This window comes from Narcine bancroftii, chromosome 1, assembly GCF_036971445.1.
Source record: "Narcine bancroftii isolate sNarBan1 chromosome 1, sNarBan1.hap1, whole genome shotgun sequence".
NCBI classification, from domain to species: Eukaryota; Metazoa; Chordata; class Chondrichthyes; order Torpediniformes; family Narcinidae; genus Narcine; species Narcine bancroftii.
This window is the reverse complement of record NC_091469.1, coordinates 472535465-472556275: the sequence shown is the minus strand read 5'-3', so window position 1 is coordinate 472556275 and position 20811 is coordinate 472535465. Positions and strand designations below refer to the sequence as shown.

The window sequence follows — 20811 nt, the reverse complement described above, 5'->3', positions numbered from 1 at the left end:
GGCGGAGCAGGCTCGAAGGGTCGAATGACCTACTCCTGCTCCTATCTTCTATGTTTCCATGTTTCTATAAGGGTAAGAGCAGAAGAAGAAAGCTGCCGATATTTTGTTCCCAGAATGGTAATTTAATGAACAGATTAAATGTCTCTACCAATTTACCACGCACTGAAACACTGGACAATTGGAAACTCTTAGATAGCAAGAAACTATTTCTTCAAAAAAAATTTTTAAATATGCAAATAAGACAGTTAAATAAAATTCCACGGAAGGAAGGAAACTGAATGAGTGCTTCAGACTTTATTTTGGTGAAAGTCCATATAAAGAGGTCCTTTGGTGACTCCAAGTACATCTTGTATAGAAATTAACCATATAGGCTGAAATAACTTAAAGCATAGATTTTAAAATAACAAGAAAAGAACTAAAATTAAACTTGGTTCGTGGAAAGGCACAAGGATTAACCAATATGTCCACCATAATTGTTAAGATTTACAGATGACTAGTAATTGTGCCACATGCTGGTAAAATGATAAAACTGATCCTACCTTTTTAACAAGTTACAAAGTTGTAAGCCATGTGTTGTGCCTTTTCTGATGGCCATCTAGCTAAGACAACAATCTGCCGGATGTGCTTTTGGTCCTTGTTTCATCTGTCACAGCTTCCATATACAAAGTACTAGGGAGGAAGTAATAGCACCTTTGGAGTGTATTAGGGTGAACAGATAACCAGAACCTGACTGCATCCTTCGAGCCTGTGGAAAGGTAGGGAAAAATTACAGGGGACCCTTGCAGAGATGTTTACATTATCATTGTCTTCATGTGGGATGCCGGAAGATTGAATGACAGCAATGGACAGCAAGGACGTTTTTATGATAAAGCACAGTATGGCACAGTAGAGTCCCTTTAGCCCACAATGTTGCATTGACCTATATAAAACTACTGCATATTAATCCCTTCTTCGCAGCCCATAACCTTCTATTATTTTTTGACATCCTATCTCAGAGTCTTTTAAATGTCCTTATTGTATCAGCCTCTTACACAATTTCTGCCAATGCATTCCAGGTCCCTACCACTGTTTATGTAAAAATTTGGCTCTGATATCTCCCCTAAACTTTCCTCCACTCACCATAAATGGATGTCTTCTGGTATTAGCCATTGCCACCCTGGGAAAGAGGCTCTTGCTAACTATAATCTTATGAACTTCTATTCAGTCATCTCTCATTGTTTATCGCTCCAACCTTGCTGCAGAAGACGTTCTCCAATACAGGCAAAATCCTGGTAAATCTCTGCACCCTCACCAAAGCTTTGACATCCTTTCTTTAATGAAGCGATCAAAGCTGAACACAATACTCCAAATGTGGTCCAGCCAACATTTTATAGAGCTGCAACATTAACTCGTGATTCTTGAACCCAATGCTCTGGCGAATGAAGACCAGCATACATATAGCTTCTTAACCACCCTATCAACCTCGACAGATCTAGGTCAGCGAGATTCATCTGTTCCTTCACATTGTTAAGAAGCCTGCCGCTAAACAAGTTTTCGACCTCAAGTATAACCTTCCAAAGTGTATCACTTCACATTTATTTGGATTGAATATCATCCACTACTTCTCTGACCAACTCTGCATTCTTTTGTAACCTAAGACTACCTTCTACACCAGCAATTCTTAATTTTTTTTGGCTATGGCTCCCCCCCTCCCCCCCCCCCCCAGGACTGCTCAAAGATTTTTAGCCCCTTCCCTGTGAAGCAGTCACGTTTTGTTTCTTTCTGTACTTTTCTCCTACTGGCAACATTTAAAAAAAAAACATTAAAAATGTGTACGTTACGAGGTGAAAAGAAAACAAGGCTTTTACTTAAATGTGCTGTGGTCCCTGTAGAGAATGGCTTTTCTACACTCTACATAACACCTTCAACCTTCGTGTAAACTGACATACTCATCCACTTCTCTTTAGAAATAGCTCTGAATTAGGAATTGAAAGGGAGGGAAGGATGAAGAAAAATGAGAGGCAATCTGATAGAAATGAGTAAAATTGTGAAAGCAGTTTGAAAAATACATAGAAGTTGTTTTCACAAGTTGGTGAAATTAGAACCTGGGGAGTTGGCAGAATAGGATTGAGATGAAGAGGAACTGCTTTTCCCAGAGAGTCGTAAATGTGGAATTCTCTTCCCAAGGAAGCAGTACAGGCTGGCTCATTCAATTATATCTAAGGCACTGGTAGGTTTTACTTGTCTGACATTAATTCCATTTTTAAAATAAAATTCTCATTTCATTTCCATCAGCTCTCCCTAGATTTTACCTCTCACCCACCTACTCGAGGCAATTTTCAGTAGCCAATTAACCTACCAATCTTTGGGTTGCAGGAAGAAACCAATGCTACCATGCCACTGGGAGAATGTGCAAACTTCATGCAGGCAGCACTGCAAGTCAGGATTGAGCATGGGTTGGTGAAAGCTGCAAGGCAGCAGCCACTGTGCTGACACAGGTAGTTCTGGTTGTGAATTGCACAAGTTCATGAAGGGCAGCATGGTTGGTGTAGTGGTTAGCACAATGCCTTTACAGCACCAGCGATTGGGACCGAGGTTCAAATCCCGCACTGGCTGTAAGGAGCTTGTATGTTCTCCCCGTGGGTTTCCTCCCACCGTTCGAAATGAACCGGGGGTGTAGATTAATTGGGTGTAAATTGTGCTGCACGGGCTTGTGGGCTGAAATGGCCTGTTACAGTGCTGTATGTCTAAATTAAAATTGAAATTCCCAAAGGATATCTGTCCTCATAAATGATCTTTCATTGTAAGATCAGTCGTGGGGGTATTTGCAGATGATTGAACAGTATTCTGTTCCATATCTTCCTCATCGTGCGAAGCAGTGCATGCCTGCAAACGACAAGACCTAGCCAGTGCTCAGCTCTGGACTGAAAGGTAGCAAGTGGCACAAAAGTGCCAGACAGTGACCATGGGCAAGAGAATCAAATCAGCTGCTTTTGATATTCAACAGCATTATGATCAGCACAGCAACTTTTCAGGAAATTACAAAGCCAAAGGTCTTTAATCACAGTTACACATGGGTTAAATGTTTCCAGCACAATTCTTTTATCCTCACTCTTTAATTGTCTTGGTTTTACTTTGTCATGCCTGTATTTATAAACAAAAGATCAAGAAGGATTCATGGACGTAAACTCCAGATTCCTCTTTAAATATCTCCTTCAAAAAAATGATGGTGGCACCTGCTGAAGCTGCTGTATTGGCAGCGCTGGTGTGGGGAGTGGAGACGCAGCGCATCCCGTGGGGTTCTGCAGCCCAATCCTACGGCTGATGGCTCTGTACAGGCTTTAAAAGGTCTGTTATAGAACCCAATGGTGACAGTGACAGTGGGGTCTGCGCCAAGGATGGCGGCCCCTGTGTCTGGCAGCAGCCTTGAGGGCTTGCAGACTCCAAAGGAGCAGCAGACTGGCGCAGGGCACCAGTAAAAGGGAGAAGACCCCCCCCCCCCCCCCCCCGCCATTAAGAAGGGCGGTGACCACATTGGTGGACTAGCGAGGAGCTCTGTGGCTGAAGGGCTCACACAGGTGCAAACTGTTGCTGGTTTGCGGGCAACGAACCCACACAGGCTACAGGCTGCTAGCGACTTGAGGTCAAAGGACATCCCAAGCTGCGGGCTGTTGCAAACTGGTTCATGAGAACCAGATGTCAGAACCAGGATTCAAGAGGACGCTGAGAGCAAGGAGAGCTCTCATAGGGCCCTGGCACTGAAGGCTTCCTCATCATGTCGGAAGTTTGGATCTAGGCTGGAGTTGCTGATGGTTTGAACTGAACTGGGGTCTTGTGCAGCTGCAGGAGCACTGGAGCCATGGTTATTTTCAGGGGACTTTCTTTTACTTTCTCTGACTGCAAAGGGCGCCAGAGAATACGAATGCTAATCATGAATCTGCCTTCTGACAGACAAAAGGCAATTTCATGTAATACAGGTACTCCACGACTCGTGACTTACGCAACTGGTGTCCATCCACACATATGACCACATTTTTTTAAATTAAGAAAAATATAAAATTTACACTGTTTATGTTGTATTTGATAAACTATAACAAGGATATAGGGAATGTAAGAGCCAAAATGTGCATACTTACCTTGTTAGTTGGCATCCTGGGGTCCATAGGCTGGGCGTGGCCATCTTTATTCCTGTGCGCGTGCGGGAGTCTTCAATTGGTGTAGGCGCAGTGGGTTTGCGTATTGGAGTTTGGTTGATGCATGCGCAAGAGTTAACGGCGCTAATTCAGTATTGTTGGGGCGCTTAACTCTCGCACATGTGCCAACTGATTTCCAATATACGAACCCACCACGTATGCGCCCAGCCTACGGACACTGGGACGCCAACTAACAAGGTAAGTATGCATTCTGACATACGCCCATTCCGAGATACGACCAGTCATCCAGAGCGGAACACGGACGTATGTCAGGGAGTACTTGTATTAGATTTCTGTTGTATTAAGTGACAATAAATAGTATTTGAATAAGTTCAAAGCTCTGAAGTCCCTCATTTGGCTTGGAGCAAAATTTAATTTACAATGCTCATGATGTTCTTTAGGATCCTCAGCTGATTTAAGGGGAATGTTTAAATGTTGCTTTTGCTGGAGCCTTCCTTATTAGCTGTACTTCAGATTAATCTTTGTAAGACAGAAACATTTGTGCACCTGCCTACATTTTACTCATACCTTGACAAAAGGGCTCAAGCCCAAAACGTTGTTTATGTAGGTGTCCCCCTGCTATCCAAAAGTTCAGCTTTTCTATGAAACCTTTTGTAAGCTGAAATGGTGTAAAATGAAGAAGCAATTACCATTAATTTATTTGGGAAAATTTTTTGAGAGTTCCTAGACTCAAAAAATAACCTATTAAATCCTACCAAATAACACATAAAACCTAAAATAACACTAACATATAGTAAAAGCAGGAATGATATGATAAATATGCAGCCTGTATAAAGTAGAACTAATCTATGTGCAGTGAGAGGGAGGAACAGGGTCATCCACTGTATTAACATCTCATCATTGCCTGAATCCATCAGGGCAAGTATGTCTGCCTGCCTCGATGTCGAATGTCTGAGTGTAGTTCCTGCGGAAGGAGCTTGGTGGCGCCACTCTCGCTACTTGGGGGTGCACGCTGCCTCTATAACAGCTCGCTGGGAAACAAGCACAACGCTGTTTTCGTTTTTCACCTTTTTTCATAAAGGCAAAATTCCTCTTAGGATTTCTTTCAGTTAGCGAAACAGGTACTTAATGTAAATCTTTTGTAAAAATGAATTGGCGTAAAGCAAACTTTCGACAAGTGGGGGATACCTGTATCTTTGCTCTATCAAGTACACTGTTTAACCTGCTGAGTTTCCCCATCTTTGTGGTTTTATTTCAACATGGTGTCTGCAGACTTTCATGTTTTACTCAAATAGGTTTTGAAGGCAGTTCAGATTTCAGATTTATTAGAGTGCACAGATGACATCACAACACAGCATGTTACACTTGCTGGTTAGAGCTCAACAGGATAGCTTTAGCTTTACGAATTGAGCAGAAGTAATTCTGATTTATCCCTAATGTGCCGGGTATTCAAATGGTACTCTTGGGGAAAGAAATGTAGAATGAGAAATGTAGAATGAAAGAGGGAACAAAAAAACAACTCAGAATCAGCATTTATTGTCTTAAACATTTATCGCAGAACTCGTTTTGCAGCAGTGCTGGTGCATAAATTCCTATTAATTTTTTTTCAATAAATAAATTAGTTCAAAAGAAGGGGGAAAAGTGTCTGGGGTTCATGATCCATTCAGAAATCTGATGACGGAGAGGAAGAAGCTGTTTTTGTACCATTGGATGTTTATCTTCAGCCTCCTTCCTGATGCTAGCAATGAGAGGAGGGTGTTGCCTGGGTGGTGAGGGTCCTTAATGATCGTGTAACCAATTCAAGTTAAAGCAGAACAAATAAAAGCAACATATAGAGAATATCTTGAACTCGTTTTTTTGTAAAGTTTTGCTTGTGGAGTAAATTGGGCTTGAATTCAGAATCTTGCAGTTTGACTTGCAGCGGATGTTGTGCCGATTTATAATTACCATGGTGTGGATATAATTGTTTGTGAGATCTGTCCTGTTGCTTATCAGAAAAATGAGTGAAAATGAACTGCTCTTACATAAAATTTTAGAATAATGCAGCGCAAAAAGATGTGATTTGCTCATTGTTTTTTTTAATGTGATTTCTCGCCAATCCCACAGTGAAAATAAATCATTGCAATATTTACCGCGTTTCCATTTAAATGAACCTGCTTTTGGTGCTTTTTTTTTGCCAAGAATAAAATGACAAAACTATGTCTTTTTTAAAATATAATTGCAGGACTTCAAATTGATGCGAGAGCAACGAAAAGCCGTCGCAAAATTCAAGGAACCAGCTCATGCTTCAGCCTTTCAGCAAAAATTTCACAGGTAATGCGTACGGTGCGACATGTCCCAGGTTATTGGGAAGCGTGAGCTGAGATGGCTGAGACTTTGACAGAGATCATTGTGTCTTGTTTCGCTACAGGCGAGATCCCAGAGGACTGGAGAGGAGCCATTGTCATTTCTTCACCCCCATCCCACACACAACTCCCACTTTAAGCCTTCCCCCTCTTCCCCCTCATAGCCAGCGGCCCGCTCTAGATATTTTTATTTTCAATTGCCGCCGAGGCATCAACTGTTCTCCACTCCATACTGAAGACCCCTTCTCCCACTTTAAGCTACCTTCCTCTTGGAAAATTCGTCCTGGCCATCTGCCCGCTCTAGATCTTTCATTTCCAGTTGCTTCCGAGATATCAACCACTGCTCCTCAGCTAATGTTGTTCCTTTGTATAAGAAGATTAAAACGGACAAATGAGAGATTATAGGCCAGTGAGCATATCATCAGTAGGAGGGAACCTGTTTGAGAGATAGGATTTGCTCACATTTGGAAATGTCAGAAAGGTTTAAATTAGAATGGCAGTGGGGCGGGAACCAGAGTAGCAAGCGGAGGAGCTGAGGGGTAGCAGATATTATGGCAGTTACGTCTGAAAGGAAGTGAGGCTGATGGGAAGTAGTGTGCTTATTTTAATGCAAGGTGCATCTGGATAAAATTGATGAACTGTAGCACACTGCAGTTGCTGGAATCTGAAGCAACTTGCTTTTCCAGATGCTCCACGGACCACAGATGAACTTTAAGCCTGGATCAGTAATTGGAATTATGCTATCTACAGCCATTACAAAGAATTGGCAGCTCAATGTTCCTGGGTTTCAATGCTATAGATGGGACAGAGATGAAGGTAAAAGAGGTGGATAGGAAGTGAGCACAGCTCCTCTGAGAGGATGCAAGGGAGAACTCATCCACTGCAAAGAGATTGAAAATAAGAAAGTTGTATGAGAGGCCTCCCAATAGCCACCGAGACAAATTATGGAAAGTTGCAAAAAAAGCAGGATTTTCATAGTGGGAGACTTTAATTTTCCCAATATTGACCTGGATATCTTAGATGGGGCAGACTTTGTTAAAAGTGTGTCAGGGATGGTTCTTTTGAAATGGCATGAAACTCCCCCAACTGCACCTTGAACTGGGAAATGGGCCTGACGAAGTAATATGAGATTCAGTGGGAGAGGATTGTGATCACAATTCTTTAAATTTCAAATTAGTTGGCACAAGATGATCGATGAGATTTGGGCAGTGATGGTCCATGGGAACTTTTACTAAGACATTTGACAGTATCCTTCATGATAGGCTGACCTAGGAGATTAAGTCACATGGGATCCACAAGGACTTAGTAGATTGGATTCAAAATTTGGCTTGGCCACAGAGATAAAGGATAATGGTGGGCATGTGTTTCTCTGATTGACGTCAGTGACAGACTGTGTTCCATAGGGATCACCGTTGAGACCTTTATTATGTGATATTTATATAACTAGGATAAAAGTGTAGATTGATTCAAGGTTTATAGATGACACAAAAATTGATGTTCAGAGTAAAGGTGGTTGTCAAAGTAGACAACAGGACGTGGGGGAGGAGAAATGGCCAATAGCATTTAATCCAGCGGGTGCTGAAAGTAGATGCAATATTTTAACAGGCATTTAGACAGGCATATATGGACATGCAGGGTATATAGGGATCATGTGCAGGCAGACAATATTAATTTGGCATTATGGTTGGCACAAACGTAGTGGGACAAAGGATTTGTTCTTGTGCTGTTCTGTTTTTTATGTTCTGTGTGTTAAGTATTTTTTTTTACATTTTCTTGTTGGAAAATTACTATACATTAGGTTTTTTTTGTTAAAACAAAATGGTAGTTCAGATTTAATTTGATTTCTTATTCCTAAATTCAGTTGTTCTTCAGATATTAAACCCCCACCCCACTCCCAAACAAGGGCATAGATACGGTGAATAGTCCAGCCTTTTATCCAGGGTGGGTGAGTGGAAAATTAGAGGGCGTAGGTTTAAAATGAAAGGGAAAAACAATTAAAAGAACAACTTTTTCACAAAAAGGATTTTGTGTGTGTAGATGCTTGGACAGGTACATTATAGGAAAGGGTTGGAGAGATATGGGCCAAGTGCAAACAATTGGGGTGAACTAATGTGGATAATTTGTTTAGGATGGATAAGTTGAGCCAAAGGACCTGTTTCTGTTCTGTGCATCAGGGAATGAAGAGCACAGTATATAGTGTATCATTTACCTTTTAATGCTAGGCCTAACATTAAAATGAACATGACCGTTCACATTTTATCAAGCTTTTATTTGGAGTTAATCATATTACTTTTTTCTTTGACACAGTTTAACATTTTCTGTCATTTGATTGAACCTTCATATATTATAACTGTGCTCTCTCCCAGGAGTTGGGTTGGGGGCAGGGACATGGGTACTTCCTAATGATCTACTGGCTGGAGTTTGGAATAAAGCTTTCATAAACAAGTGGAGATCCCAAAATCCAAGTCCAAATGGGATTCTTATCTGCAGTGAATTGTAGGTTTTTGCCCTTCTCACTACTCAAGCCTACAGAGGCCAGTTGAACTTTTCGCTGCATTCCAACTCATGGCTGCTGTCGTCCTTGCCACCAGTTCCTAGAAATACTTGTGCGGGAAGTTTTGTCTTTACCGCACAATGTTTGCTTGAGAATTGCATTTTACATCTGATTGAAGGACACTTGAAATTCAAGTTCGTTTGTTGCCATGAGTGCCAAGCTACAGTGAGAATGTTCATTTTGCATTCAATCCTGCTAGTCAGCCCATTGATTGCCCATCATCATTTCTACGGGCTGTGTCGAGATCCCACCAGCCACGTCTACCCATCCACCCCTTTTCACCTTCCACAGGGATAACTCCCCTCTACATCTCTGTTGTTCTTTTCCCACCTCTCCTTTATCCCCGCCAGTTTCACCTACAACCACGCGAGGCAAAGATTTGTGCATTTCCCTTTAACCTTGTGCACAGTATTCAATGCGTGGCCTCCTGTATATTGACGAGACCCAAGCATGGATTCGGCAACTATTTCACAGAGCACCCGTACTCTGCCAACAATGTACATTTCGAGCTTTAAGCTGCTTGCCACTTCAACTCCACTTGTTCGACATTGGTTCCTATCTGTCCTCTCCTCCTTGAACTGGGTGTCTCTTCTCCAAAGACACTCTTGATGAAGGGTTTCAATGCAAAATATTGAACAATTCCCTCCTCCCCAACTACTCCTCTCACCCACCCACTTCCCCCACCCTGCCGATGAATCTGAGTAACCCACTGAGTTCCTCCAGCAGTTTTTTTTGCTTATCTCTTACAATCTGACCATTCTGATGTGCTAAGAACTAAATCTCTAGTTCTAAAATCCATATGAAAGTTGCAGAAACTCATCTCCTCAGTTTTTGCTGACTCCATTTTGATTATTGAATGACTGCTTCATTCTATCCCAATATTGAATATAAATTGTAATTATGGCATCAACTACGAGCGGGTCATGTTCTCCTTTATGCTTTTATCTTGTTCTTGTTCGTTACCTTGAAATATACCTCATTTGTCAGCATCCAGTCTTTAACTATATATTTTTGTTCAATCTCTGGCCAACTGGTCGGGGCATAGATAAGGTGAATGGTCATGCATGAAGTGTATGAAGAGGTATTGACAATATTTTAATACTAATTTTACATGCAGTTGTTTTCTAATCCTGAATCTCTTTCAATTGTTGGTGCATTACTTTTTGTTACATATTTTTGCAGGCACATGATAGATCTCTCTCATATCAATGTGGCACTGATCATGGATGAATGATTATTTTTTGAATGGAAACACAGCTACGTACTAGTGCACAAGATCGGATCAAGTCCAGTGAAGATGTGATGTGACAGAGCTACCATGCAGTGATCAATTTCTTGCCAATGTGTACGCTGTCAAATTGGTGAAACCAAAGGAGTTGACCCAAGTCCATTGTGGGTTGAAGTTTGTAATGGCACTGAAGAAGTGTTTGTACTCTGGTTGCTACATGTTTGTTTCTTGTCACCAAATGGAACAAAACCACTTGTGTGGATTGAAAAGAATGACTCTCTGTGAACAATGACTAAAGTAGGCACTGTAGAAGTAGTTTGGCTGCTTATATAATAGAAGACTCTTATGGTGAATAACACTAGATAATGGTTGCTGCAGTCTTCTTTCCCTGCAGGATTAGTTTTGTGTCACATATATCCCCCATTTTAACTATTTTGTACTAATGGCATGTCCAGCTTCCATCATTATGTCCATTTAAGTAAGAATTAGTCGGAAATAGCCAGGTTGCATTGAGGAATGCATTGCCACTGACTGAGTTCCAAGTTCATGTTAATACAGTCTTTTAGATCTCCTGAAATGTGCTTAGATATATAATACAAAATAGAAACTTGAGGGGCGTATGTTGGATGAGAGTTTGCCTGCCATTGTGGATTCGAGTTTTATTTTCATTTCGCAGTAAAATCTACTTGGAAAATTTATAATTAGGAACAGTGTATTCTGTCACCAAGAAATTTATATTGTTAATTTTTCAAAAGATATGAAGAAGGTCCAGATCATCAGCTCGTTGCCTTAAAATGTGTACCTATCCTTTCCGTTCAAGAGTGAAAGAAAGATCAGATCTAAAGTTGGAATATGAAGCTTTTAACCTGTTCAGGCCACATAATTTTGAAGAAGTTAATCTTTTAAGGATTCAAAATGATACACATGGTTCTTTTGAGTGTAGATTTAAGATGGATGAGGATGGGCTACTAATGAATCCTGATACATTCCTATATATAGGTTGATCCATAGTTGTTTTTTCTCCATATTATAGACCATGGAATTGTGATCGGTCTAATGACTCGTTCAAAGTTTTGTGCAAGTCTTTTAAATATTTTCAACCACAGTTGTACTTTGAAGATAGTTGTCTATAACTTCATGTGAAACTTTTGATTTTGTACTGAACTATTATAACAGCAAGCACTTACAAAAATAGATTCACGTTAAACTCCGGAATCAGTTTTCATTCCTCTATCAGTTAGTAATTTTTTTTACTATCGTAATGTATCTGCTGAATTCTTGTCATCTGTACAAACAAATCTTTCACTGCCATGGGCAGTGTATACTTACTAAGTATACCCACCTTGGATGGATGGTGAAATTAGCCACCTATCAGTTTTCCATAGCAGATGGGATTCTGCTTTTGTTAGTGACGCTCAAAACTGAAAGACCTAAAGAAACAGGGTAATTAGCCTAGGTTATCTTGGGGTGAGGATAAGAATTGTTTTAGATATTTTAAAGTGTACACCATAGACTTCGTTGATCCTTTTTTTTAATTGAATCTCTTTGAATACAGAATTGTTTATTATTCAGATAATTTGGAACTATTTATTGTGAGTTTGTTGGCTAGTTGCAACACTTCTGTGTCAATCAAACTATGCAGAAGAAAATCGTGCAGTCAAATCAACTTTTGTTTGACTGAATTGGCATTCAGATTAATACTTAAGTGCAGCTGGAGAAACTATCACCACAAATTTGTTGCTCAGAGAAAGTTGAATACTTAACATCTTTTTTAGAGGGACAAAATATTTAGGTCTTTGAGAAGCAAGATCTTAATATAATCCTTGAGAAAGTTTGATCTGCAGAGTCCTATTGGATGAAACGATCTAACGTCGAGGAAGAAAAGTGGAACTAATCCAGATTTGTCACATCTTGTTATTCTTTGAGGATTGTTACCTTTAAATAGATGGATATTTAATTGCATATTTTGTTTATGCTGATTTATGAGTGTAAACACTGGAAGGTTTTATCACTGGAGATTTATCACCGATTTACAAAAACAATACTAGTTCAGGAGGTGCAGGTTATTGAGCCAAGAACACATTAAGCTTATGCAAGTCACCTTATAATCTGATGTGATAGTCGATCCTGATTCGGTGCAAAGACTAAAAGTATCACGAGGATTTTCATTTTAGCTTTTTGGGCCCACCATAAATTTCAGTTTAAATAAATAGAAACTTGTTACATACAATTTGTTCGATGTGACTAACAGAGCTTTGACAGAATGCATCTGTCTCTGCTGGTACTTTCTATATGAGGAACACTTTGATGTATTATGATCACGTATAGATGGCCTGGAACACGGTAAGGGTCATTGGCTTTTTTTTTGTAGTTTATTTGATTTTTATTGAAACACAAAAATTGAATTGAATTTGGTTCTCTTAGCTGTTATGTTCCACTTGCATTTCTCATCTTTGCTTTGGAAAACCAACTAGGTTCCAATTTGTGCATATTCCCAGCAACAATACACAATGTAAAATATACAAATATTTATAGATATCTGGCATGTAATACACACACACACACACGTGCAGTCAATCATAACTTTTATCACAGAAACAGCAACTTTCAGTGTTGAGGTATGAGTGTTGAGGAGCATATATGTTCATTTGTTCACGGTGGTAAGGGTTGTTGCCAGAGGGGAAGAAGTGATGGGGGATAGGAAAGGTGTGGTAAAACTGTAGGTGTTTAGAGGAAGATTTGCTGCAACCATCATCAGTTGTTCACTGCACATTGGTGGATTTCACTGAAGTGTAAAGAAGCCATTTGTACAGCAGCATGTTACGTAGAGGAAAATGCTTTCAAGTCATCGTTCGTGGTGCCCCATCTACCTTTTAGGTAATTTGCATTAGCTCAAACTTTCTTGAAGTTGCTTGTGGTTTTTCTTTCATGTACCGGTACTTGGAACTTTGTTGGATGCAAACAATTGTTGAACTGAACAAGGACATTCTGTGTATTAATACATTTTTATAAAGATCACAGTTCTTCCATATGTACTTTCTCCTGTTTATTTGCATGAGTCTTTTTAGTTGGAGATGACAATTTATAACTCCTCAGTGTGTATGTGGAGCCAAATATTTTTTTTGGGGTGGGGGGAGATGCTACTGTTTTATTGTTCCATATGCAGTAAAGTGTATCTTGTGTTTGTGGGGTTGAGTTTAAAAATAGCGTAATTTCAATCTGATTGCGTAATTTTATTTTCTGGATGTTTATGGGAATCTTGACGGCTGGAATTAGTTTCAAAGTGGGTGGCCCAGTGCATTTACACAGATGAAGTCATATTTTGTACAGCAGGGAGCAGGAACCAATCCTTGGTCTAAAGGGTTGCTGTGAAAATATACATAATTGTCCAGCTTTAAATCTCCTACCTACAGTATTCTAAAATTGATGCCTGCACTGATGTGTAAGGATAACTTGCATTTCACAAACATGTAAGCAATCAACTAATGATTTATATGGGGCTGCTTCAGGAAAGATCCAGTCACGCTGCCTCTTTGCTGACAGGGACTATAGTTCATTGTTCTAAACCACATCAACAATTTTAGCAAGTTGGCTTGCTGTCCCTGTTCAATTTGGATACGTCATTACTTGCTGATTCGTGAAGCATCCTAGTTAATTTTTCACTGCTTACTACTGAAAGTGTGAGAAGCAAACATTCTTTATGAGAGTTTGTAAAGAGAAGTTTTGAAATACTGTATGTTGAAGATTTCATTTTTTTCCCAACCTCCCTTAAAAAGTGTTTTAGTTGTACATTTCTGATTAGTACCAGAATACTAAATAGTTTCACGTTTATAGGTGTGAAGGAACTTTTTCTTTTTTAATATTTTCCACATTTATTCATGTAATGGTACATTCCATTGGCTTGCAATACACATGCATCCAGTCACATTGTTGACACTTGTAATATTCTTTACTATTTCCCCCCTCTTCCCCCCCCCCCCCCCCATGCACATAACTTGAAAGTGTGGATCATAATTGTTAACCAGGCAGTTTAGATGAATATTTAAGTACCGTCCATTCGGATAATGTGATGCACCCTTCATTTTTAAAGTGGCCACAACTGTCAATGCTAAAATGTAGATCTATAAGGGAAGAGATGGAGTTTTGCATCTACCTTTAGATGTAATCTATTTGTCTGTCAGTGAGGACGCATTATCTTTCTGTTTTGGATGGGTTAGATTTGAGTAGGTTAGAATTAATACCTAGTTGTGTGGATATTTTAAATCTGAGCCTTATTCCCTACTAGTTTGGTATTATTTAACCTGCTGTAGCTTTTGCATTTGTGATGTCACTTTAGTGTAGCATCGTTCAAGTTTATCGTCATGTTTATTTACTGTTTGATGTTGCTTTGCTTTGAATTTGGCTTCACTTACTCACTTAGTGGATTACAAAGAAAATTTTAAGAAGTATTTCTTGTGTTTTTTCCTTGTACTTGCGGAGAAGTAAAATTAATATTTATATATAAGGTGGAGCAACCAAGATTTGATCAATCGTGTCGCAAAGGTTTAATGTTTATTGAACTGTTTATTGAACCTCATTGTTCACGTTGTATTTTATTCAACAAATTAGATACCATGGTTCTTCCCATAGCTTCAGTGCATTAGAAATAACCATCTTTTTTTTCTCCTGCAACCGTTAGTAATCGCTTATTGACATTGTTTTTCTGTCCAATATTTATAACTGGCATATTTAACTCAGTTAAATACAAGCATTTTTATTCTTTTAAGAAAAAGTCACTTTAAAATTACTGCATTTATGCAATTATTTGTCAGTGCAAAAGAGTAAAATATGTTATTTCCCAGTATTTCAAAAATTCCACACCGCTTTTATTTTATGAAGCAATTTAATGGGTCTGCATGCAAATACTTTTTGTTTTTATTTTAAACTGGTTACTGAAATATTAGGTAATATTTGTGGATAATTTGATAATAAGTATTCCCACAGTTTTATGTGGTAAAATCTTACGAATCCAAAGGATCTTATACAAGATGAGCTTCTTTTTAAACTGTTGCCTAGGTTGGTATTGGTAATTGAGACCATTACGTGAAAATATTAAATAAACAAACTGATTCATATTGAATCTAAGTGTAGCTTTTACTAGAGCTCTTAGAACACAGTTGGGAAGGATCAGTATTTGAATGTTGTAACATCATCTTGTATGCTGCTTTGGTCCTCCAATTTTTGGTCCAGGGCTTTCCCCCCAAAAAATGCATTGTGAACAACAGCCTCTCTGTATTTAAACTTGAACTAAAATTTACCCCTGCTATACACTATCTGATTACTTTTGCTTTCAGCTATATATATGTATATATGAATTGTAACCACTTGAAGCGACAGTGTTAGAATGTAAAAGTACTCAGCAGGGTAAGATGGTAAAAGAAATACATTTCCTTAGTATTTTAGGATGATTGTATTTATGAAAAAATGTTTTGTTGCATTTTGGGCCCGTGTTTCTTTCTCAATTATGAAAAAATGATGGAAGGAAGATTGCAATCATTTTACTATATCTGGATTGCGATCCCTATCTGTCACATAGATTCTGTTTTTAAAGAGCAGTCAAAAAATTCAGTCCGAGAAAGCATATGTAAAGAACCATGATTTTTCTCTCCATCAATACATTTCATGTCTTGGGTTAGAGCAATTTGATAGTTCAAACATTTGTCAGAAAATAAATAGGCCCTTGTGGATATTATGAACTGTTGGTCATCCCTGATGTCTTCCTTTATACCGTTAGAATGGATAACCAGAGCAGATAATTTTAGCAAGTCGGCTAATATTTTTTATAATCATTTTAAATGCTGTTTCCTGAGTTTGAGAGGCAAACACTCATCAGATTTCCCACAATCCCTGAAAAACTGAGCCGCCACATTATTTATCCATTATCCCCTCGTTCATTCTGGTGAAAGTCTTTTCCATAATGCTCAAGAACTCTTAAAACTACAAGGTGCCCTCAGTGTGATTTTCTCCAAGTCTGGCCTGAGGGTTGGCAGGGAAGCAAACACTACCTGCACTTCATCTGTGTTTCAATGAGTGGCATGTTAAACATGTATTCACAATTGTGTTTCTTCTAGGAATCGAGAAGTTGCAGATGGTGTTGGAGATGAAACTTCTAACAGATTTCTGTCCTTACAGATGTAGTATTCTGATCTGTTGTGTCTATATCTGGATCCTAATTTTTTTCCCCTAAATAACTTCTGTTTAATCCACAGAGCATTCAACATCTTTTATCTCAACACTTCCTATTAACTCATGCAGAAATCTATTTGGTGCTTCCTGATGTGGTGCCTAGTATTTAGAATTATTGTATTTTTGGGAAATGCCTTCATGGTTACTCTCCACAAATGGCTTGTACTCAATCATGTGGTCCTTGTCTTTTTTAGTTTACAGTGTAGATGTTCACTCAACTCTAAACTCCATCATTGTTAAGAAATGATTCACAATTGCCTTTATGACATTGAGCAATGTTTAAATTTGTTTTTGAGATTGTCGTCATTTTTTTTGTATGGCAAATTCTCGTGCATGGGTGATATGTTCACATTTCAGTAGAAAACTAATTGGGTATAAATGTATAATGAGGGTTTTGGTAAAAGTTTATCATTTGTTAAATTTTGAAATGTTTTGCAATATGTCATGCCAGAAAAAAAATGATAATTCAGAGTATGGGCACCATTTAACTTTTTATTTTACGAGTGATGAAGGAAGTACATTGTGTGATTCAGGATTTGGTAATACATATATTCATGAAAAATGTCTTTATTTTGCTAATGAGCTTTTCTTGCAGGTAGTTTGTGGAGGCAGTAACCTGGAACTTTGCAAGCTTGTTAAATGTATATTGAAATTGTCCTAATGTATGACACTAACTTGCTGTTTTTCTTACAGTTTAAGCCCCCACAGGAGGAATGTAGAGGGATTGCCTTTCACTTGAGTTGGCCACTCTTTTCTGTGGTAGAAACGATTATATGCTTAGCAGTGCGGCACCTGAGAACTGCATATGGTTAACTTAAAAAGGTTGTTGTATTCAAAATTGTATCTGTCACTGAAGTTGATCCTTCCTAACATGAGTTTACAGTTGAGGTTTCAATAGATGCTCTTTGGGAGTTACAGTAGCATTGACATTACAATGGAGTACACGTTCTCAGGGTTACTAAATGCTGATGGATGGATTTGGAGGTGCTTCATGCTCCAAATATTACTGTATAACATTTAATTAAATGCATTAATTGTTCAAATATCAAATGTTTGAATCTTTATTTTTAATTATTTATGGAGAACATAATATTTTTGTTTTGAATATTAAAATAAAGGTTTTTAATATTAAAATTGTATTTATTCTGAACTGTGAGTAAAATGAATGTTAATAAACTGTTCTAAAATGACTCTGGCATATTTTGACTTATTTTGAGTTGGGCCACAGGCATGCACAATAATCAACAGTTTCTCATTTGAGGGAGTATGTTATTCACAATGGTTTACTGTCTCAGAGTTCATCTCCAAGCACAAAATTTCACAGCATTAATACCAGTGGTAAATAGTTATCTGATTGATAGAAAGTGCATGAATCGCAAAAGGTTGGTTTGCAGGTACAGGAGGCTATCAGGAAGGCAAATGGAATGTTGGCCTTCATTGCTGGAGGGATTGAATTTAGGAGTAGGGAGGTTATGCTGCAACTGTACAGGGTACCGGTGAGGCCACATTTAGAGTTCTGCATGCAGTTCTGGTCTCCTTGAGGAGGGATATAATGGCCTTGGAAGTGGTGAAGAGGTTCACTAGATTGGTTCCAAAGATGAGGAGTTTGCCTGTGAGAAGAAATTGAATCGACTGGGATTGTACTCATTGGAATTCAGAAGAATGAGAGGGGACCTTATAGAAACATAAAATAATGAAAGGAATGGATAAGAGAGGTCAGTAATTGTTTTCCACTGGTAGATGAGATGAGAACTCAGGGGGGCTCAAGATTCAGGGCAGTAGATTTAGGATGGAGACGAGGAACTGCTTTTCCCAGAGAGTTGTAAATCTATGGAATTTTCTGCCCATGGAAGCAGCAGAGGTGACCTCAGTATACATTTTATTAGATTTTTGCATTGTAGGAGAATTAAGGAATATGGGGAAAAGCCGGGGGGGGGGGGGGGGGGGGAAGAAGAGTAGCTGGAGATGAGCCTATCAGATCAGCCTTGATCTTGTTAAATGGCAGAACAGGCTCGATGGGCCAAATGGCCTCCTCTTCCTATTTCTTATGGAAAGAAGTTGTTCAAATTAATTTAATTCTGAAGTGGATTTCCTCTAGGTGTTCCAGTTTCTTCCAGTATCAATAAGGTGTAAGGTGTGTGTGTTGGTAGTCTAATTTGGCTACTGTAAATTGCCCTCGTGTAGTTGTGTGTGAATGTGGGTCAAATTGATGAGAGTATGGGCAGAATTTTTTTTAAAATGGGATTAATGTGTAACTGGATGGCCGATGGCTAGAACAGACTTGGCAAGCTAAAGGGCAAGATTGGGTTGGAGGAAGTGGGGAATGACAGGAATCTGGAACCTAAAGTAAGACTGCGGAATTGACAATGCTTTTCAATTAGAAAAACTCACAATTTGTACTGACTTAATACATAACACTGGGGGATTCATAGCTGTTGAAAATCTAGCATATTAGTAGAGTTATATGGAAGTTAAGTAGATGCGTTTAGTCTCACAATTCCCTTCTGGAAGAGGACGGAAGTGCAGGAGCCTGTTTCCATGCTATGAGATTGTAAGCCCAGGACTCCTTTTCTCTCCCAATCTTGTACCGTCCCCATTCCATCTTCCTCATCTGCCAACCAAGTTCCTCCTTGAAGGTGAGAAAGCAATGGCCTTGAGACTGGAAGACTGAAGAATTCTTTGTGTCAAAATTTGAGATATTGCAGTTTCGATTTTAAATACTAATTTAGATAGATATTTTAAAGCAAAGTATCACCAACTCTTAATATATTCCATAAAAGTCTGGTCTTCACAGCTTGAATAAAAAGCTAAATGAAATTTGACATTTTTTTATGGCATGGTAAATGCCTATTTCAGCTTTGGTGTCCTATTTCACCCAAATTAACCTTCAACCCCGTATGTTTTGAAGGTGTGAGGAACTTGGAGCACCCATGGCGAACCCACACAGACACAGGAGTAACGTACAAACTCCTTACAGACAGCGCCGGATCACAGCCAGGATCACTGGTGTAACAGTATTGTGCTAAGCTCGACGCTAAGCGTGCCACCCTTTCTGGAACAACCTTGTTCATTTGCTGCCACTTACGAATAGAAGTGGTGAAGAAAATACAGCAAAGTTACTCGGGATGAATAGGCTTAAAATTCAACGTGGCGTTGGCAAATATATTTTCTCTGTGGAGAGTGGGAGGTTGATGGGGAACCTTATGAAGGCTTATAAAATCATGAGGTGCAGAGATAAGGTAATCTCCCCCACCCTTAGTAGGAATCAAAATCTGGAGGGCATGGATTTTAAAGGAACCATCTTCACATGGCGGGTGTTGGATTTATGGAACAAGCTGCTCTACGGAATGGTAGAAGCAGAGACATCCTTACATTTAAAAGAAATTTACAGGTTCTGTACATGGATATAATGTCAAACACAGAAATGCTGGAGGAACTCAGCCAGCCTCACATCGTTCCTAGGTGGTAAAGATATATTACTGATATTTCAGTCCAAAACATTGAAGAGTGAGACCCGAAACGTTGGTAATATGTCTTGATGTCCAATGGGCGTGTAAGACTGTGGATTCTGTGTCCGCAGGGTGCTCTCACAAAATGACTCACTCCAGCTACAGTCTTGGTTGAATCATTCTTTTATCTGCAGATTGGGTTACTTTCATTCACCGCTACTACTGAAATGCCATTCAGGAATCAGTGACAAAAGTCCCCCTGAACAGCTACAATACATTCTCTTTTACCCTGATCCGTAACATATTGCATAATGTTACATCAATCATAAATTTTAATATTGTTACAAGCCCAAAGGACCCCAAAACCCAGCAGCAATAAACATTCACAAAGACAAGTGGCTTTCAAAACAAGTTATTTTTAATCAACTTCAAACATGAAAATGGAATCAAACATTAACTCTATATTTAACTAACCCAAATTAGCCCCCTTCTAATTCTAAGTTCACGTGTATAAAATGTATGTGTAAATTCGAGAAAAGTTCTTTGGTTCACAGTTCAATCTCACTTCTCCTCCTTCCAAGTTATCTGGTTGCATGCAGGCAATTCTTATACTATGTACAGAATTTAACATGTATAAAGTTCACCAGGCTTTGTGCTTGAAAGGTAACTGTTTACTGCTCAGGAAGGTTCTTGTAGGGCATGCAGAGAGAGATATTTGTTGCTCCAGGTTTTCCACAACTGAGGTACCACCACTAGTCACTTCAGGGTCTCACTGATGAATCTTGCCCTATCAGGGACTTTTAGATGGTAACCTCTTTCTTCAAGCTACCACAGAGTTCCATTCCTTCCTCTATTTCAAGAGAAACATCAGACAGAT

General features: G+C 39.1%; 1 protein-coding gene across 4 annotated transcripts in view; it reads left to right on the top strand.

Moving 5' to 3' along the window:
• rbm33a (RNA binding motif protein 33a) overlaps nt 1-17675 on the top strand; it is a 192854-nt gene extending 175179 nt beyond the window's left edge. For all 4 annotated transcript variants that reach the window (XM_069914774.1, XM_069914775.1, XM_069914776.1 and 1 more), the window contains 2 exons: nt 6358-6446; nt 10215-17675. In XM_069914774.1, coding sequence (XP_069770875.1) covers nt 6358-6446; nt 10215-10266 — 141 coding nt within the window. In that variant the 3' untranslated portion in view covers nt 10267-17675. The remainder of the gene's footprint in view (nt 1-6357; nt 6447-10214) is intronic.
• Nucleotides 17676-20811: the final 3136 nt, after the last annotated feature.